The sequence below is a fragment of the Schistocerca gregaria genome, chromosome 4, assembly GCF_023897955.1.
Source record: "Schistocerca gregaria isolate iqSchGreg1 chromosome 4, iqSchGreg1.2, whole genome shotgun sequence".
Taxonomy (NCBI): Eukaryota; Metazoa; Arthropoda; class Insecta; order Orthoptera; family Acrididae; genus Schistocerca; species Schistocerca gregaria.
The window spans coordinates 455,664,000-455,682,076 of NC_064923.1; the positions used below are offsets into that span (position 1 = coordinate 455,664,000).

The 18,077-nt window shown below is 40.0% G+C and overlaps 1 protein-coding gene across 1 annotated transcript in view; it reads right to left on the reverse strand.

Moving 5' to 3' along the window:
• The window catches only part of LOC126268115 (uncharacterized), an 846,423-nt gene that overhangs the window by 28,304 nt on the left and 800,042 nt on the right, over positions 1-18,077 (reverse strand). The window contains exon 12 of the mRNA XM_049973639.1: positions 7,948-8,054. Coding sequence (XP_049829596.1) covers positions 7,948-8,054 — 107 coding nt within the window. The remainder of the gene's footprint in view (positions 1-7,947; positions 8,055-18,077) is intronic.

An 18,077-nucleotide genomic window follows, 5' to 3' on the forward strand; every position in this document is an offset into this window, starting at 1 on the left:
TGAGGATGAACATGAAGCCCTACGACCAGCTGCTTTTGGGCTCTTCAGCTACTAGGAGGTGTCGTCTTTCCCACTAGCAGAAACCCGGAAAGGGAGAGACCCAAGGGAGTCCTTCCTAGCGAGAGGAGCTGAAGCCTTATGCTTCTCCAGCTCAGAAGTGGGGACTGATATCACTGATGGTTGGGGGGTTGGGGGGGGGGGAGGGGGCAGCAGGTAGGGAAGAGCCCCCCACAATCAAAGCAGCTGATGTAGTCTTCTGGTTCCAAGAGGCAACACGAATGTGAGAAACTGATGGGGTGACAACTGTCCTCATAGTGGCGGCGTAAGAGGTCGTCATAGCCACAGGATGTAGGCACTCAAATTTCCTCTTAGCCTCAGTGTAGGCCAGTTGGTCAAGTGTCTTATATTCCATGATTTTCCTCTCTTTCTGTAAAATCCTGCAACTTGATGAGCAAGGTAAATGACGGTCTCTGCGCACATGGAGTATTGGGATGTAATGGACGTCCACAATCTTGACATGTGACGCTGGAAGTACAGTGAGAAGACATACAGCCGAACTTCCAGCACTTAAAGCACCGCAGGGAGGGATGTATGGCTTGACATCACAGCGATAGACCATCACCCTGACCTTCTCAGGCAATGTGCCACCATCGAAGTCCAAGACGAAGACACCACTGGAAACCTGATTATCCCTCGGACCCGGATGGCGCCGGACGAAATGAACATCTTGCTGCTCAAAATTGGTGCGCAGCTTGTCATCAGACTGCAAAAGAAGGTCCCTGTGGAATATAATACTCTGGATCATATTTAAGCTCTCATGGGGGAGGGGGGGGGGGGGTGTTGGGGGGAGGGGGGGGGGGTGTTGGGGGGAGGGAGGTGTGATGGTAACAGAAACATCCCCCCAACTTGTCACAAGCGAGTAATTCCCATGACTGGGGATGCTCTTTTTATCAAGACTGACCCAGAGTGCATTTTGGAGAAGCACACCACCTTCCTAAACTTGTCCTCCAAATGCTCTACAAAAAACTGAGGCTTCATGGACATGAAAATCCTAGGAAGTTCTGGTCTTACGTTAAATCAGTAAGTGGATTGAAACAGCATATCCAGACACTCTGGGATGATGATGGCATTGAAACAGAGGATGACACGCGTAAAGCTGAAATACTAAACACCTTTTTGCAAAGCTGTTTCACAGAGGAAGACTGCACTGCAGTTCCTTCTCTAAATCCTCGCACGAACAAAAAAATGGCTGACATCAAAATAAGTGTCCAAGGAATAGAAAAACAACTGAAATCACTTAACAGAGGAAAGTCCACTGGACCTGACGGGATACCAATTCCATTCTACACAGAGTACGCGAAAGAAGTTGGCCCCCTTCTAACAGCGGTGTACCACAAGTCTCTAGAGGAATGGAAGGTCCAAATGATTGGAAAAGAGCACAGGTAGTCCCAGTTTTCAAGGAGGGTCGTCGAGCAGATGTGCAAAACTATAGGCCTATATCTCTGAAATCGATCTGTTGTAGAATTTTAGAACGTGTTTTTTGCTCATGTATCATGTCTTTTCTGGAAACCCAGAATCTACTCAGTAGGAATCAACATGGATTCCAGAAACAGTGATCATGTGAGACCCAACTCGCTTTATTTGTTCATGAGACCCAGAAAATATTAGATACAGGCTCCCAGGTAGATACCATTTTGCTTGACTTCCGGAAGGCATTCGATACAGTTCCGCACTGTCGCCTAATAAACAAAGTAAGAGCATACAGAATATCAGACCAGCTGTGTGGCCGGTTTGAAGAGTTTTTAGCAAACAGAACACAGCATGTTGTTCTCAATGGAGAGACGTCTACAGACGTTAAAGTAACCTCTGGAGTACCACAGTGGAGTGTTATGGGACCATTGCTTTTCACAATATATATAAATGACTTAGTATGTAGTGTCAAAAGTTCCATGCGGCTTTTCGCGGATGATGCTGTAGTATACAGAGAAGTTGCAGCATTAGAAAATTGCAGTGAAATGCAAGAAGATCTGCAGCGGATTGGTACTTGGTGCAAGGAGTGGAAACTGATCCTTAACATAGAGAAGTGTAATGCATTGCGAATACATAGAAAGAAGGATCCTTTATTGTATGATTATATGATAGCAGAACAAACACTGGTAGCAGTTACTTCTGTAAAATATCTGGGAGTATGCGTGCGGAACGACTTGAAGTGGAATGATCATATAAAATTAATTGTTGGTAAGGCGGGTGCCAGGTTGAGATTCATTGGGAGAGTCCTTAGAAAATGTAGTCTATCAACAAAGGCTTACAAACCACTTGTTTGACCTATACTTGAGTACTGCTCATCAGTGTGGGATCTGTACCAGGTCGGGTTGACAGAGGAGATAGAGAAGATCCAAAGAAGAGCGGCACGTTTTGTCACAGGGTTATTTGGTAAGTGTGATAGAGTTACGGATATGTTTAGCAAACTCAAGTGGCAGACTCTGCAAGAGAGGCGCCCCGCATCGTGGTGTAGCTTGCTGTCCAGGTTTCGAGAGGGTGAGTTTCTGGATGGTATCGAATATATTGCTTCTCCGTACTTATACCTCCTGAGGAGATCACAAATGTAAAATTAGAGAGATTGGAGTGCGCACGGAGGCTTTCCTGCAGTCGTTCTTCCCACAAACCGTACACAAATGGAACAGGAAAGGGAGGTAATGACAGCGGCATGTAAAGTGCCCTCCGCCACACACTGCTGGGTGGCTTGCAGAGTATAAATGTAGATGTAGAAAGATTTCCCATTAACTCTCCTACATCCGAGGTACTGCGGCGAATATGCTTCACTGCCATCCTTGGCCTGGCCAGGGAGGGGAGCGATTTGGGGTCATATTCTTTAGCATTGAAATTAGACTTTGCCCGCTTAGAGACTGCTGGCGGCAGACCACCAGCAAGAGATGACGCACTATGCTTCATGGCATGTCATCTGCCCTGATGCTACCCACTCCAACCGGGGGCCCTCCTCACGAACACCACCCAGCCTCAGCAAGGGCCACATGGCAGGATGGCCATTTCTGGGAGTCCCGATGCCCCAGAGAGATGGGCATCTACTCCATGGCATATGTAGGGAGTTAACGGTGCAGGCATCAGCAGAGCGATCCCTGTGTTGTCAGGGGGCTACAACCAACAGAGTACATGGCGGCCCCACCACAACGGACTGGCTACCGTGGATATGAGGTGCAATGTCGTTTTCGGCGCCGACGAGGACTGTGGTGGAGGTCTTTGTCGGTGCAGAAAATGACACTGCATAGTGGGTGAAGGAAATTGCATTCAGGAAGGTGTCCTTGCTCAAGAGACAGAGGAATCCCACGATGAGAAAGTGGGCTAATGATCTCAACGGGTGATGGACACGATGCACCATGTAAGGTGCACTTCCCCAATTGGCTCACTCTTTGGGAAAATTTTGAAAAATGGAGGTCAGGCCCTACAGGGAACCATCACATAAAGGCCGAAAGGTGAGAGATTCCTTCAAGTCGTATTTTACGACAGGCACAACTCAGGCCTATTCTAACCCCCGGACCTGCAGGGGGGAGCATCTATGAATGGATACCAGTGGAGCAAAGAAAATGTGGGAGATCACCTAGAATATGGTTTCCAGATGTTAAAATGCGATGAATTCAAGGGGTCTTCAGGAAGAAGATTGGCCAGGTAGAAAACTATGGAAGCTGAGAAGCACAAGAAGACAATCATCGTAAAAAAAGCCACATGTATTCAAACATACCTGCAACCATGATTAATAAAAAGAATAAAACCTGCTTATAGTAATAAGTAAATCATGTGAACTGTTAATGATCACAACAAACAAAATTTTAAGAGAAAAAGCCATATCATTACAGTGACCGCTTGAAGATGCCTTAAAATAGGTGAAACACATCTGGTCTTAATAAGGCTTTTATTACAGTTGCTAAAGATGGCAATTAACCTATAAAATTTTGAGAGTATAGTTTTTGGCTACTTTTTTCCTTGTGTGTGAGTTAGCTGCAAAGAAGGAAACTGAAAGATCAGCAACATTTTCAATTATGTTTATGTGCCTGTTAACCATTCAGCACCTCAAGAATATGGCGAAAATCAAGAGAATGCCTAAAGTACATTTCTACATTGTCAGTGTTCCACGAAGGCACGATCTGATGGAAAACTCGTGCGTAAACATTGAAATTGTGAGAGCAAACACAATATATGAGAAAATCTGTAGAGGTTACGTGAATGCGACGTTTATAAAGATAGAAAGTGTGAATAGAGAGCACTTTACAAGTCACGGTCTCCACATGAACACAAGAGGGAAAAAAATTATGAGTGCCGAAATAATTAAATTCATTAATGAGTCGTCGATAGAGCAAGGGACTCCAATCCCAATTCCACCAAAACAAGATTCGTGTGTAACAGTAGAACCAGGATTATCAGCAGTAACAGTTGGGTCTCCGACATTACCAGAAACAGCAGCAGCACAACAACGAGCAACAGAAGCATCATCATCATCAGCTGCAGATCAACAACAACCAGTAGCAGCAGAGAATCTGTCAGCTTTAGCAGCTGCAGCAGACACACCAGCACCGTCAACAACAGCATCCAGTCCAATAGACACAATTAGTAGACTGCCAATCAGAAGAAGAGTGACAAGACCCTCACACTTGAAGGATTTTTTTCTACCAGGCAGCCTGAAGGGGACACTACGGTGAGCTGTGCACCAAATCTAGGTAGCTGGACCCTGCTGTATCAGAATGTACAAGGACTATGCAACAAAATGAGTGAGCTGGAAGTAATTTTAAATTGTAATGTTAAGGAGGTTTCTGTGCTGTGTATCAATGAGCACTGGCTTCGGGACACACAGATTTGTGCAGCAAGTATACCAGACTTTAACTTAATAAGTCGCTTTTGCAGGGAAAATTATAAATGTGGAGGTGTATGCATCTATGTTAGAAGCAATGTTAAATCTAAAGAGATAAAACCTAGCAAGGTGAAGTGTGCAGAAAAAGATTTTGAATGTTGTATTTGTGAACTTACAGACTGTCAAACTATCATTGCTTGCATCTATAGGTCTCCATCAGGTGACTTTAACCAATTCTTATATTATATAGATGATCTTTTAAATGAATTGAGAGGCAGGTCAAAATGCACAATAGTTCTTGGTGACTTTAACATTAATTTTAACAAAAGTAATAAGAACAAGGCACAATTACTACATCTGTTTAACTCATACAACATGCAACCTACTGTGTGGGAAATTACCAGATATGGGGAGGGGTCTGGAACAACACTTGATCAGATATTTACCAACAAACAAAGCTGTGAGTACAATATTGAAGTAATAGATACAGGCTTTTCTGACCATATGGCTTTAAAAATGATGATAAGGAATGAGAACACTAAGAAATGCACGATCACTGAAAAATATGTACAAAGAAGACTTATTAATGCAAACAACATAAGGGTTTTTAATAGTATGCTAAAAAGGGTGCAGTGGGGCGTAGAACAAACTGATGATGTAGACAAAAAGTATGACAGTTTTTTTACTGATTATAAATATTGCTACGATGTGGCATTCCAGTTAAAAAGAATTAAAGTTAGTGAGAAGACAAAAACATGGGTAACACAAGGGATTAAAAAGTCAGCAATCACCCTTAGAAACCTAAGCAAACATGCTAGAATAAATACAACAATTAAACCATACTATAGGAAATATAGAAGGGTCTATAGGAAAGTTTTACAGGCAGCAAAAAGGCTAAGCAATGATTCATACATTAACAAGGGAAGCAATAAATCAAAATCTATTTGGAAGGTTATAAACAATAGCATAGGAAAACGTAAAACCAAGACCCATAACTTCAAAATTAAAAGTGAGGGGAAAGTGATAGAAGATGCTCTACAGATAGCCAATATATTCAATGAACATTATGTGAACATAGCACCGAACCTAATTAAAGGTCTATGCAATTCAAACAACAAAAACATAAAAGTACCAACTTGTGAAAAGATGATGTTTCTGTACCCAGTAACAGAATGTGAAGTTAGAAATGCTATTAATAAACTAAAAAATAAAATGTCTTGTGGTATTGACGGAATTCCAGACAAGGTAATCAAACACAGTTCTACCAGTATAGATACTAACCTAGCTGACATTATTAATACTTCTTTCAGGACAGGGGTGTTCCCATCAAAACTAAAACTCTCCATAATAAAGCCACTACACAAAAAGGATAGTACAGCTGACATAAATAATTATAGGCCAGTGTCATTATTGTCAGGTTTCTCTAAAGTAATAGAAAGAGTAATGTATGAAAGGCTAGCTGACTTTCTGAATAAAAATATAATACTGACTAATGCTCAAAATGGGTTTAGAAAGAACAGGTCCACAGAAACGGCAGTCTTCCAATTCATGAAAATGGTCCTAAATGCCTTGGACAAGAATGAGTTAAGCTGCGGGATATTCTTAGATTTATCTAAAGCGTTTGATCTAATCAGCCATGATTTATTGCTTATGAAACTAGAATTTTATGGGGTCCGGGGACTTGCCTTCAAATGGTTCAAGTCTTATCTCTCGGATAGACAACAGAAAGTACAAATATACCATGAAGGCAAAGAGTATCTTTCTGACTTAAAAAAAACTAGCTATGGAGTGCCCTAAGGTTCCGTGTTAGGCCCTCTGTTGTTCTTGGTGTTTATAAATGATTTGCCAAAGCATCTGACAGTGGCAGAAACGGTGATGTTCGCTGATGACACTAGCATTTTCATAAAAGGATCCACCGAGGATAATCTACAACAGAGTGTCTCAAGGACAATAAATGAGACAGGAAAATGGTTTAGTGATAATGCGTTGATCATAAATAAGGATAAAACAGCATTGATGAATTTCAGTAATATTAAAAGTAAAACTAGAAGAACAGTAAAAGCTGAGCTAGGGAGCTATGTTATTGCACAAGCTCCACATAAAAAATTCCTAGGTATATGGGTGGATGAGCACTTGAGATGGGAAAAGCATCTAGAAGCTTTGAGTAAAAAACTAAGTAAATGCTGCTATGTGCTTAGAATGCTTCGGGACTGTTGCAACACTGAATCATTGCTGTGTGCCTATTATGCTTATATGAACAGTTTGCTTAGATATGGTGTGATCTTCTGGGGAAATACAGGTATGGCAAAACAAGCTTTCAAACTTCAAAAAAGGGCTATTAGAATAATGAAAGGGGTTCCCCGTAGAATGTCATGCAGGGAAATATTTAAAGAATTTAAAATAATGACTCTTCCTAGCTTATACATATATGAATGTGTCTGCTTTCTGAAAACTCACCAGGAATTTTCAACAGTAAATAATCAGATTCATAAACACGAAACAAGAAATAGAGATGATTTTCACAGAGAGGCCCACAAAGGAGCACTATACCAAAAAAGTGTCAACTACCAGCCCAAAATACTTTTTAATGCATTGCCTGCTGCAATAAAGAAAATTAAAGAATGTCATAAATTCAAAGTAGATCTTAAACAATTTTTAATAAGAAACAGTTTTTACATCATTGAAGAATATCTAAATATGGGAAAGTAACATTATTTATATAAAGTGAAGTAAAATACTTGTATTTATTATGCAAATTTTTGTAACACATTAAATAACAGAAATTATATTGTAATTGTCTAATAGGGGAAAGTAAGATTATTTATATAAAGTGATGTAAAATATTTGGATTTATTATGCAAGTTTTTGCAACACATAAAATATCAGAAACTATATTGTAATTGACTACATCCATACAATCTATATTGTTAACGGATGAATAAAGAGATTGATTGATTGATTACTCCTTCCGTTATTTGTATTCTACCCAGAACTTTCCAGCATCATACTGCACATCTCTGTCCTCTTATTATAGTCTAATTACTTTTGTGGAACCTCTATATATTCTTACAGCTTCATAATTTTACCTTGTCTGTGAGGTGGGCACAGGCAGATAACTGGTGCGTAAGGAGGACCCTGCAAGCAAGTGCCCCCTCCCTGACAGGGGTTGGGCCTGCACGGATCAGCAGTCAACCTGAAATGAACGCAAATATAAACAGCTGAAATTCAGTCATTCATTCTTCACATATCATGTTTCATACATTGCATCACAAAGGAGAACCCCCATGGATGTGGAACAAGTTAAGTTATAAACTTAAAGGCAGAAATAACCACAGCTGGTTGCTTCTGTTAAGTGTGTTATGACTTGTGTTAACCAGTCAAACTGATTATTATGGTAATTATTTCTACATAAATGTACTGCTCCTCATCCTACACTACTCAGCTGCTGCTATTATTTAATAATTGAAACAAAGCATTTCATCTCCACACAGGCCACTAACACTAGTAAAATCAGGATCTATCTCACACAAATATTTGAGTGAGGCAGAATTTACATTTCTACACCCAAATATTCAGATAGTTTGTAGAAGTGGCTGGTTAGGTATTCTTTTATTTAGTATTTAACTATTTGGAGATTTTCAATTTCCTGGCTGATATCCACTGGAACCCTGTTACAGACTTTCGTTCCAGAATTTAAAACTCCAATCTGAATCATAGAAATGGATGCACAACTTACAGAGTGATTAATATATATACAAACTCACATGCCACATCTGGCATACAACAAGGATTAGTAATCTCTTGAGAACTGGGACTCACAAAGGCCCTGCGGGGCTAGTAAATGGCACTGCAGTTATTTAGTCACATGTTACAAATGGACAGTCACTACTGGAGATGCTCAAATTTTGTCCAGATGCATCGATAAATGCCTGATATTGACGCTGCATTGAACAGCACACCTTCTCAAAGGCACTGCTGGTGTATCTCCAGGAGATCCTGCTGCTGCAACAATCCTGCCCACTAGATCTTCCGATGATGTAACAGATGTTTCATACACAAGGCCCTTCGGATACCCCACAGGTAAAAACCAATTGGGGACATATCAGGCAATCATGGCGGCCACGTGACTGGCCCACCGCGACAAATCCAGGGGCCGGGAAAAGTTGCCACCAGATGTTCCCTTACACATCTGTCCTGAAAGGTGCGAGGGCTCAGACAAGTGGTGATGTATAGGCATGGGATCATCATTCACCACATCTTGCAAAACCTCTCACAGGAATATGAGATACGTGTGATCATAAAGTTGGTTGGAAGAATGTATGGCCCAATTAAACCATGTTTGATGATGGCAGCCCACACGTTAAGGGTAAATTTGTGTTTTGAGGCAAGCATATGTGTAGCATGTGGGTTCATATGTGCCCACGTGTGTAGGTTGTGAATGTTCACCACACCCTCAAGTGAGAATGCAACCCTATCAGTGAAGAGGACACTCGTTATGAAGCTTCGGTCTGCAGTGGATTCCAGCAGAAACCACCACACAAATCCCATGCACTTGTTGCAGTCTCCCAGTTGCAATGCCTGGATATGTTGGAAATGAAACACACACAATCCTTTGTCATGTACAATGTGCCAGACAGAGGGCTGAAGGATATCAGCAGCATGAGATACACCTCGTGTACTTGTTGATGGCATATGCTGCACCCTTTTGAGAATGCTTTTTTCTGCCACAACTGTCCACGTTGTTTGTTGACCATCATCCAACTTGTGCACACGGAACAAGCCGGTTTCACATAATTGGTGAAGCAGAGTGGTGAATAACATGTGGCATGGCACCTTTTTCAACAGAATACTTTGTATAATACAAACGCATGGCTCCTCGTCCATTGCAGTGCCCACGTCATGAGTCAAATGCATCTCAGCAATATTACAGTACCTGTAGGTAGCCACATTACTACCGATACTTCCACAGCATGAATGGCAATGCTCTCTGTGCGCTCCACCAGTGTTTGTATAGCTATGCCCTCTTGCGATTGTAGCACCCTCTCGTGGCATTTATGACCCCTGGTTCCTATGTGATTACTGATCCTTGTTGTATGCTGAATGCCCCATATCAGTCTACAAACTTGTTTTTAATCACCATGTACATGGAAATATTTCCGCTTCTAGTACTGTGATTGTGAACTGCTGAGTCATCCTAAATTCATTCTTGTTATTCACTACAAATAAAGTTGGGGAGTGTAAGTATTAGCATGTAGTTGCAAGAATCCCCAGGACTTTGCAGAAGCTTCTGCAAGGTGTTTGCTTATCGGCATTATCAAATATTCTTATAGCACACACTTCTGTAGAATAAACTCTTTTTTTCATCTTAGCTGTCTGTAATGTCCCTGAGGATTATGCCACAGGGCATTATTGAGTGAAGGTATTCTAGCAATCTTGTCTGCAGTGTGGGACATTTCTGAATGCAAAGACTGCATAATTGAGCTTTTTGATTAAATTATCCATGCGCTCGTTCCATCCCTGTTTACCTCAAGACCCAGAAATTTCACATGGAGATGGAGACATTCGGTGTACGCCCACTGATCTCCACTTCTTGTACCTCTTGTTGTTGTGGTCTTTAGTCCAAAGACTGGTTTGATGCAACTTCCCCACTAATCTATCCTGTGCAAGCCTCTTCATCTCTGAAAACTGCAGCTGAAATCGTTAAAATTGAACAAACCTCCAGTATCCAATGGAATCTCTGTGAGAGTATATGGTGAATTTATGGCTGAGTTAATCTCTTCTAACTATAACCTATAGTAGATCCCTTTGCCCGGTTCTTGGGAAAGAAAGCACAGATCACACCTGTCTACAAGAAGGGTAATAGAAGTGAGCCACAAAACTACCATCCAATGTTCTTGACACTGGTTTGTTCTACAATCTTAGAACTTATTCTGAACTCAAACATAATGAGATATCTTGAAAAGAATGACCTCCTCACTGTCAACCAGCAAGAATTCCAAAAACATCAAACATCTAAAACCCAACTCACACTTCCTCCGATATAACACACTAAAGCTTTGGATCTGGGCAGTCAGGCAGATGCAGTATTTCTTGATTTCCTAAAAGCATTCGACTTGGTAGCACATCTAAGCTTATTGTCCAATGTATGATCATATGGGTACCAAATGAAATTGGACAGGATAGATTTATTTAATCTTCACATGTGACACATTTCACCTGATCTAGGCATTGTCAGATAATCTGGGGAAGTTACAAATTGACATAAGGATAAATTGCTATTAAAGACAATAATAAATACAAATTAAAATTTCTTTTCCAATCGAGGCTTTATCTAAGGCCAATATTACATCAGTGGGGAAAGCAGTAGCCGCCGTATTATCTAAATGTGGTGTTAATTGATACTTTAAGCCTTTGTTTAACATGTCAACTGTTACTGGCTGAATGCATGCTTTTGAGATAGTAACATGTTCAGCAAACAGGATTCTACGCTGACTCATCCCTTTAAATTTTGCTTGCCACCTATATTACTTACTGAATATTTTATTTAAGCTTTAGAAATCAGCTAGTTACAGTTTGGCACACCACCTAGTGAGCCTTTCCTCACTGAAGCTCCATGGGGCCTTGACACTTGCTTGGCAGTCTAGTTGCTGGCATGACATCGGGTACTCAAAGTTTTATAAACAGAACATATTTGTGTCCATGGGATGAATTCTTTATGAGTAAGTTATCATCAATACAGTCAGTTTTCCAGTTTAAGTCACTTATTACTTCATTGCTTCATATTTTAGTAAAAACTTTTCAGTTGGTTTTCTGTTATTATTAGTGTCCATTCATTTGCCAAAAAGGTGTATTTGGCCTAGCCATTATATGGGACTATTTTGCACCTTTTGGCCTAGCCATTATATGGGAGTATTTTGCACCTGTGAGTTTTTCTGGTCACTGATTTTCCATATTTGTTTAAGTTAGGTACCCAGTGTACACCTTAGTAACTTCCTTTTTCCTTCTGTCATTACCTTTTTTTGTGTTGCTTCTATGTGATATAAAGAAGCATTTACAGTGGCTATCTGGCTGCTTCCTTGCAATTCTTTGGCAGTTTTAATCACATTTGAGGCCTTGCATATAAGTAGGAAGAATTTTATCGGTGATGTAATGAAGTATCGACTTTGACTGTCTGTCTGTTACCTCTCGTTTCTATGGGACTTTCAATCACATTTAACACCATGGTCACAAAAGTTTTTATTCGGTAACAATGGTGCAATATTTTAGGAATTGAAATTTATACCTCTCACCACCCCCTGAAACACAAATATGGCCCTATGCTCTATACTCCAATTGATTTATGTCTTTCTTCTGTTATTTTTAATTTGTATTTATTATTATCTTTAATAGCAATTTATACTTATGTCAATTTGTAACTTCCCCAGATTGTCTGACAGTGCCTAGATCAGGTGAAAAGTGTCACATGTGAAGATTAAATAAACATAACTTGTGCCACCAAGACAATATTTTTCTGTACCTAAAGACTGGTAACTTGTTTTTATGTTCATAAACGTAAAATTTTGCCCTTCACAAAATGAAAAACAGTAGTATTCTGTGACTACAATATCAATGAGTCACTACTGGAATCGGTCAGCTTATACAAATACGTGGCTAGGTATAACACTTCGTAGGGATATGAAACGTAATTATCATATAGGCTCAATCAAGGGTAAAGCAGGTGGTAGACCTTGGTTTATTGGTATAATACTAGGTAAGTGCAACCAAGAGATTGCTTACAAATAACAAGTGTGACTGGTTCTATAATACTGCTCATGAAGAGCTATGCCCAGTGTATATTGTGTCCCATGTGAATGCAGCAGCATCTATACAGGTCAGACAATTCACACAGTTGAAGACTGTTGTACTGAGCACAAACGACATATTGAACAAAGGGAGCTCGACAAGTCGGCCATAGCTGAGCACTGCTTTGAAAATGGACACAAAATACTGTTTGAAAACTTGAGAGTCTTGGCTCATTTGTCAACCATTTACACCTGATGACAATGGCAGGAATGGCCATGGAAAGCTTGAGAATTTTATTCGAAGTGATGCAGCTTGAAAACCAAGATGATTTTATTCAGTGTAGACACTGTTGTATTATGCCCTTCTAGTCTTGTTGTGAATGTTACTGTGGGGTCAACCAAATGTTTGACATCATTAATTCTAGGCCAAAATTATTCATTCAAAACTATCCAAGATAAAATATATGTTGAAATCTCTGTATACAATCACATCCCAGCTATTTCTACTAAGTGTTATTAGTATCCCTCTAATTGCTTAATGAATTTTAAAATATTTCCTGTTGGCAGCCTATAGATCAGTGGCTGTCAAACTGCAACCTGTGGCCCAAATCAAGCAGCTCTGGGAACTGTGGATCTCAGCCACATTTTATAATAATACTAGCTTTCTACCTGTGGCTTCACCTACATATGCATGAACCACATACATTACAAACACATATGTATGAATTCAAAAATGTAATATTTTACCTCATACGACTTCAGAGAAGATGTTACATTTATCTGTGTTATTCAGCAGTATGGCATGATTTTTGGCCTCAAAACATGTCTGTAAGAATATTTGCACACTGCAGTCCTCATTCTCATGACCTGGATGATGGTCTGAACAGCACAAATTGGACTTCCTATTTTTTGAAAGTATTCCAAGTCAGCTAAATCCATAATGGCAGACACTAGTTAAGGTTTCAGGAAAAAAAAATCTCCCTTCCTAATCTACCTTCTTCCTTCTATTTCTCACTCGCAACTTCCACCTGCTTCATCACACTCTGTCCCTCTTCTACCTGCTTCCTCCACATCCTCCCCCCCTCTCTGTCTATCTTCTCCTCACCCCCACTCCCCCTTCTGTCTACCCATCTCCTCCTCATCCTCTTATCCCCGCAGTATTTCTTTCCAGACAATAACTGTTACGTGTACCAAGTTTGGTTCTAATTGATCCATGGGTGTAGCAGGCGATGTGGAGCTTATACACCAACACATACATAAACATCCATTAATTTTATAAGTATGTATGTATATTTATATGTATATACTGTAACTGAACAGGTAAAAAATCTACTTGTCAAGTGGTGACATGGGGACACACACATATAAAGGTTAAGGAATTCCCAAACTTTCAGAGCCAGTGGCCCCTTCTTCTGGCAGAAGGATTGAAGGGGAAGGAAGAAGGATCAAGAAAGAGGAATGGCAAGGTTAAGGAAACGAGGAGAGCTTGGAAAAGCTGCAAAGAACTGCAGGTCAGTGGAGACTTACTGGATGGGATGAGAGACAGCACCAGATGAGATTTAAAACCTGAGAGCTTAGAGCTGGAAGATGGGGTAGTAAGCAAGACAGAGATCAGAGATCAGAGCACTGTGCAAGAGTTAATAAGAGCAGAAAGATGGTAGAGGAGAGGAGCAGAGAAATATAGGACAGAAAATAAATGATATACAAAACTAAAAGGGGGCCAAGAAAGGAATAGTTACCGAGAAGAAATTAACATAAATTAGGACCACGTGGATAGCAAGAATCAAAGACATGTTTAATGCCAGTTCCCATGTTTGGAATTCTGAGAAGCTAGTGTCTGGTTGTAGAATCCAGATGACATGTGGGGTGAAACAGGAAAGGAGGTCACGGCTGTCAGGTTGTACAGCATGCTATGCAACGGGATACTGTGTGTTGCCAGTGTACACCTTCTGTCTGAATGATAACCTGGTGGTAGTCATGGCAACTTAACTTGTACTAATCCGCTGCTATGGTATAAATTTTGACACTGAGTTAACATGGACATGTAAACGTGGCATCGTCAGCTGCTGCACAAATTTGTAGCACGGCATATGAAATTAAATTAAGGCTATTTTAATACAATGCAATGAGTAGAAGAAAAATGGCATTCAAAATATTCAGTTGACATTTGTTATTGTCTCGTATCACATAATGCATTTAAATGCGAGTACAATTACTGGCATTAATTAATTAATTAATCGTACTCTCATACACATAACAAAACTTCATTTTGTCAAGTAATTACAGTGCCACAACTTTGCAGTCATTGAGGATGGGAGCGATTTGAAACAGAACAGTTGACACAAAGTGTTCCGAATTGTATTGACTTTAAACGATCAGTACTTCAGGGCTGGCAGCCAACTTATTGTGCCCTTACTATAAGTGGCCTATTAGGGGCTCGCAACATGTTACTTCATGTATCTTGCCAATCAATAACAAGATCAGTACATATGTAGCTCGAGCTGCTGACTTGCAATGTCAGTATAGCTTCTAGAAAGAAAGAAAGAAAAAAAAAAAAAAAAAAAAAAAAAAAATGGCAACCACAGCTACAGATTTTCAGAATTGCTACCTTGTATGTTTCCAAGTCTATTACTGAAGTATAGCACTTAAATAGGTGTATAATGTAATATTCACTGAGGTCTATTATCCAGGACTTTCTTCCACTTTTTGTGCATGTGGACACTCCCCCTTTTCTCATCTTACAGCTACAGTGATGTGATACGAAGTTGTGTCCATACAGGTGCATCTATTCAATGGCTGTGATGTCCAGATGATGTTCTGTTATGCATAGCACATCCAAAGAAATACATTTAGATTTTTCACTGTCTTGTATTGAGGTGAAAAGCTCACTTTTCTTATTGAAAAAGCTTTTTATGTTTTGATGGAAAAGTCCAAATATATTTTGATTTTTAACTTCTGTACTGTTTTTTCATTTATTTTTGTAACTGTGTCTGTAATTATTCTACACTTCTGTCTTTCAGAAAATGTCAGAAATCACAAGGAGTGGGCAGTTACTGTTAAGGTTACAATGAATGCTTCTGGAAACTAGTTGTGCAAGTAACCTCTTACCAGAAACATTAAGATTTAGACCAAGCATTTGATGGTGCAACTGTGTGAGGGGCAATGCATCACTCACACTCAAGATGATCACTTCAATCTGTCGAGTGACTCGTGAACCTCTCCATTTACACCTTCAACGTAACTCTACATTTACACCTTCAACGTAAGGTTTCATACAGGACTTGTCATCATTCAGAGAGTGGCACAATATGATCTGATAATACCAAGAATAATATCAGCCTTGCTTGTGGAGTTTCAACAAAACTCACAATCTGCAGCAATGCCCCAGAACAGACCATTGCTCCCTGATTCTCAGTCAAGAGGAAACCTTGAACCAGAGACTCCCAAGTGTTCTACAACAAGCTAGGCTGTGACTTCTTAGACTTGTGCCATAGGTCTGAGATTTGCAGGGTCTCCATAAATAGGTCAGTTGTGCACTATACATCAGAGATAGCTACTTAAGTAACAGGCTGTGTGAATGGTGCACACAAGGGTTTCTTTTAGATTAGGTGATGCTCCATCCAATCCACGTGATGATAGCTGTGAGAACCCCAAAGAAATACCTCCCACAGATAGAGAGTATCAGTGTCCCAGTGATTAACTACTGATGCATTCACAACAAAATGCTGCAGTTTGAAGTGTTCCTAAAAAGCACTGGGGATCACATAATATTAAGCACAGAAAGCTGATTAATGCCTGAAGTGGACAGTAGATGAGAAACTCAAATTCACCAACACAGAAACTGAGTTTGTTTCGGCAAGGCTCCATATCAAGGATGAGCAAAAAATTATAATAGAGTGTTTCTACTGACTACCAGATTCTTCTCGTAATGTAACCGAAAACTTTAGAAAAATACCTGAGAGTATTTGTACCTAAGTTTGCTAATGATATTGCAATCCTTGGAGGAAACTTTAATTATCCCAATCAATTGGGATAATTATAGTTTTGTTAGTGGTCATGACAAGATGTCCTGTGAAACATTACTAAATGCCTTCTCTGAAGCTGTCTAAAACAGATAGTTCATATCCCCACTCACAATGGAAATATATTAGGCCTAATGGCAACAAACAGACCTGATCTCTTTGAGGGAGTCCACACTGAAACTGGTATCAGAGACCAAGAGGCAGTTATAGCAACTGTGAATACAAAAACACAAGTGGAATTAAAACAAGCAGGAAGATTTATATGCTCATAAAACTAGACAGAGAAACTTGGAACTTTTAGCTCAGGAGACAAGCATGTAGAGAAACTATGGCTCAGTTTAAAAGAATAATTGACAATGTACCAGACAGATATGTACCCAGTAGTATAGTTCATAATGGGAGAGATCCTCCAAGGTATATAGACACTGTAGAGAAAGTTCTAGAGAAACATATGTTAATAGGTATAAAACAGAGCATGTGGCTACAGATAGGTAGATGCTGAATGAAACATGTTCTGGCTGTCAAGAGAGCAATATGTGACACCTACAATGACTATTGTAGCAGAATACTGTCAGATGATTTTTCCTAAAACCAAAGAAATTCTTGTCACATGTAAAGGCTGTTAGTGGCACCACAGTTAGTATCCAGTTGCTCATGGATGAGACAGGAACTGAAATTGAGGGTACCAAAGCAAATGCAGGAATGCTTAACTCTGTTTTCAAAGGTTCCTTTACAAAGGAAAACACAGAAGTATTGTCCCAGTTTCATTCTCATAGCACTGAAAAGCTGAGTGAATTAGATATTAGTACCAGTGGTGTCGAGAAACAGCTCAATTCATTAAAATTGAACAAAGCTCCAGGGCCCAGTGGAATCCCTATCAGATTCTATACCCAATCCGCAGCTGCATTTGCCTCTCTTTAACTATGGTCTATCACAGATTCCTCACACAAAAAACTATGCCCAGTAGGTGGAAGAAATACATATCATTGTACAAAACAGTTTCACACTACGATTTTTCTCCTCCTCCTCCTTTTTTTTTTTCCTGGGACAGCTTATTACCGAATATAAGAAATGTATAATACCAACACCTTATCCTCTTTCTGAGCCCAACATCTCACTTGTTATAGATGGACATGACTCAGTTTTCACGCTAGCAAATGGGAAGTTGCAGTGCATAAAATGGTTCTGCCATCAACTAATAGTGTGTGATGCTATTAAACAATGTGTGTGTGTGTGTGTGTGTGTGTGTTTGAAATGAATGAAGTGTATCATTAGCCACTAACATTAGTAACTTGTTTGTAATTATTGTACACCAGGGGTAAACTCACTGAGATAGTACTGTTTTAAACAGAGTGGTCTTGTATTTGGGTGGGAGGAGGCTCCAGTCTTCAGCCGGGCATCCTGATGTAGGTT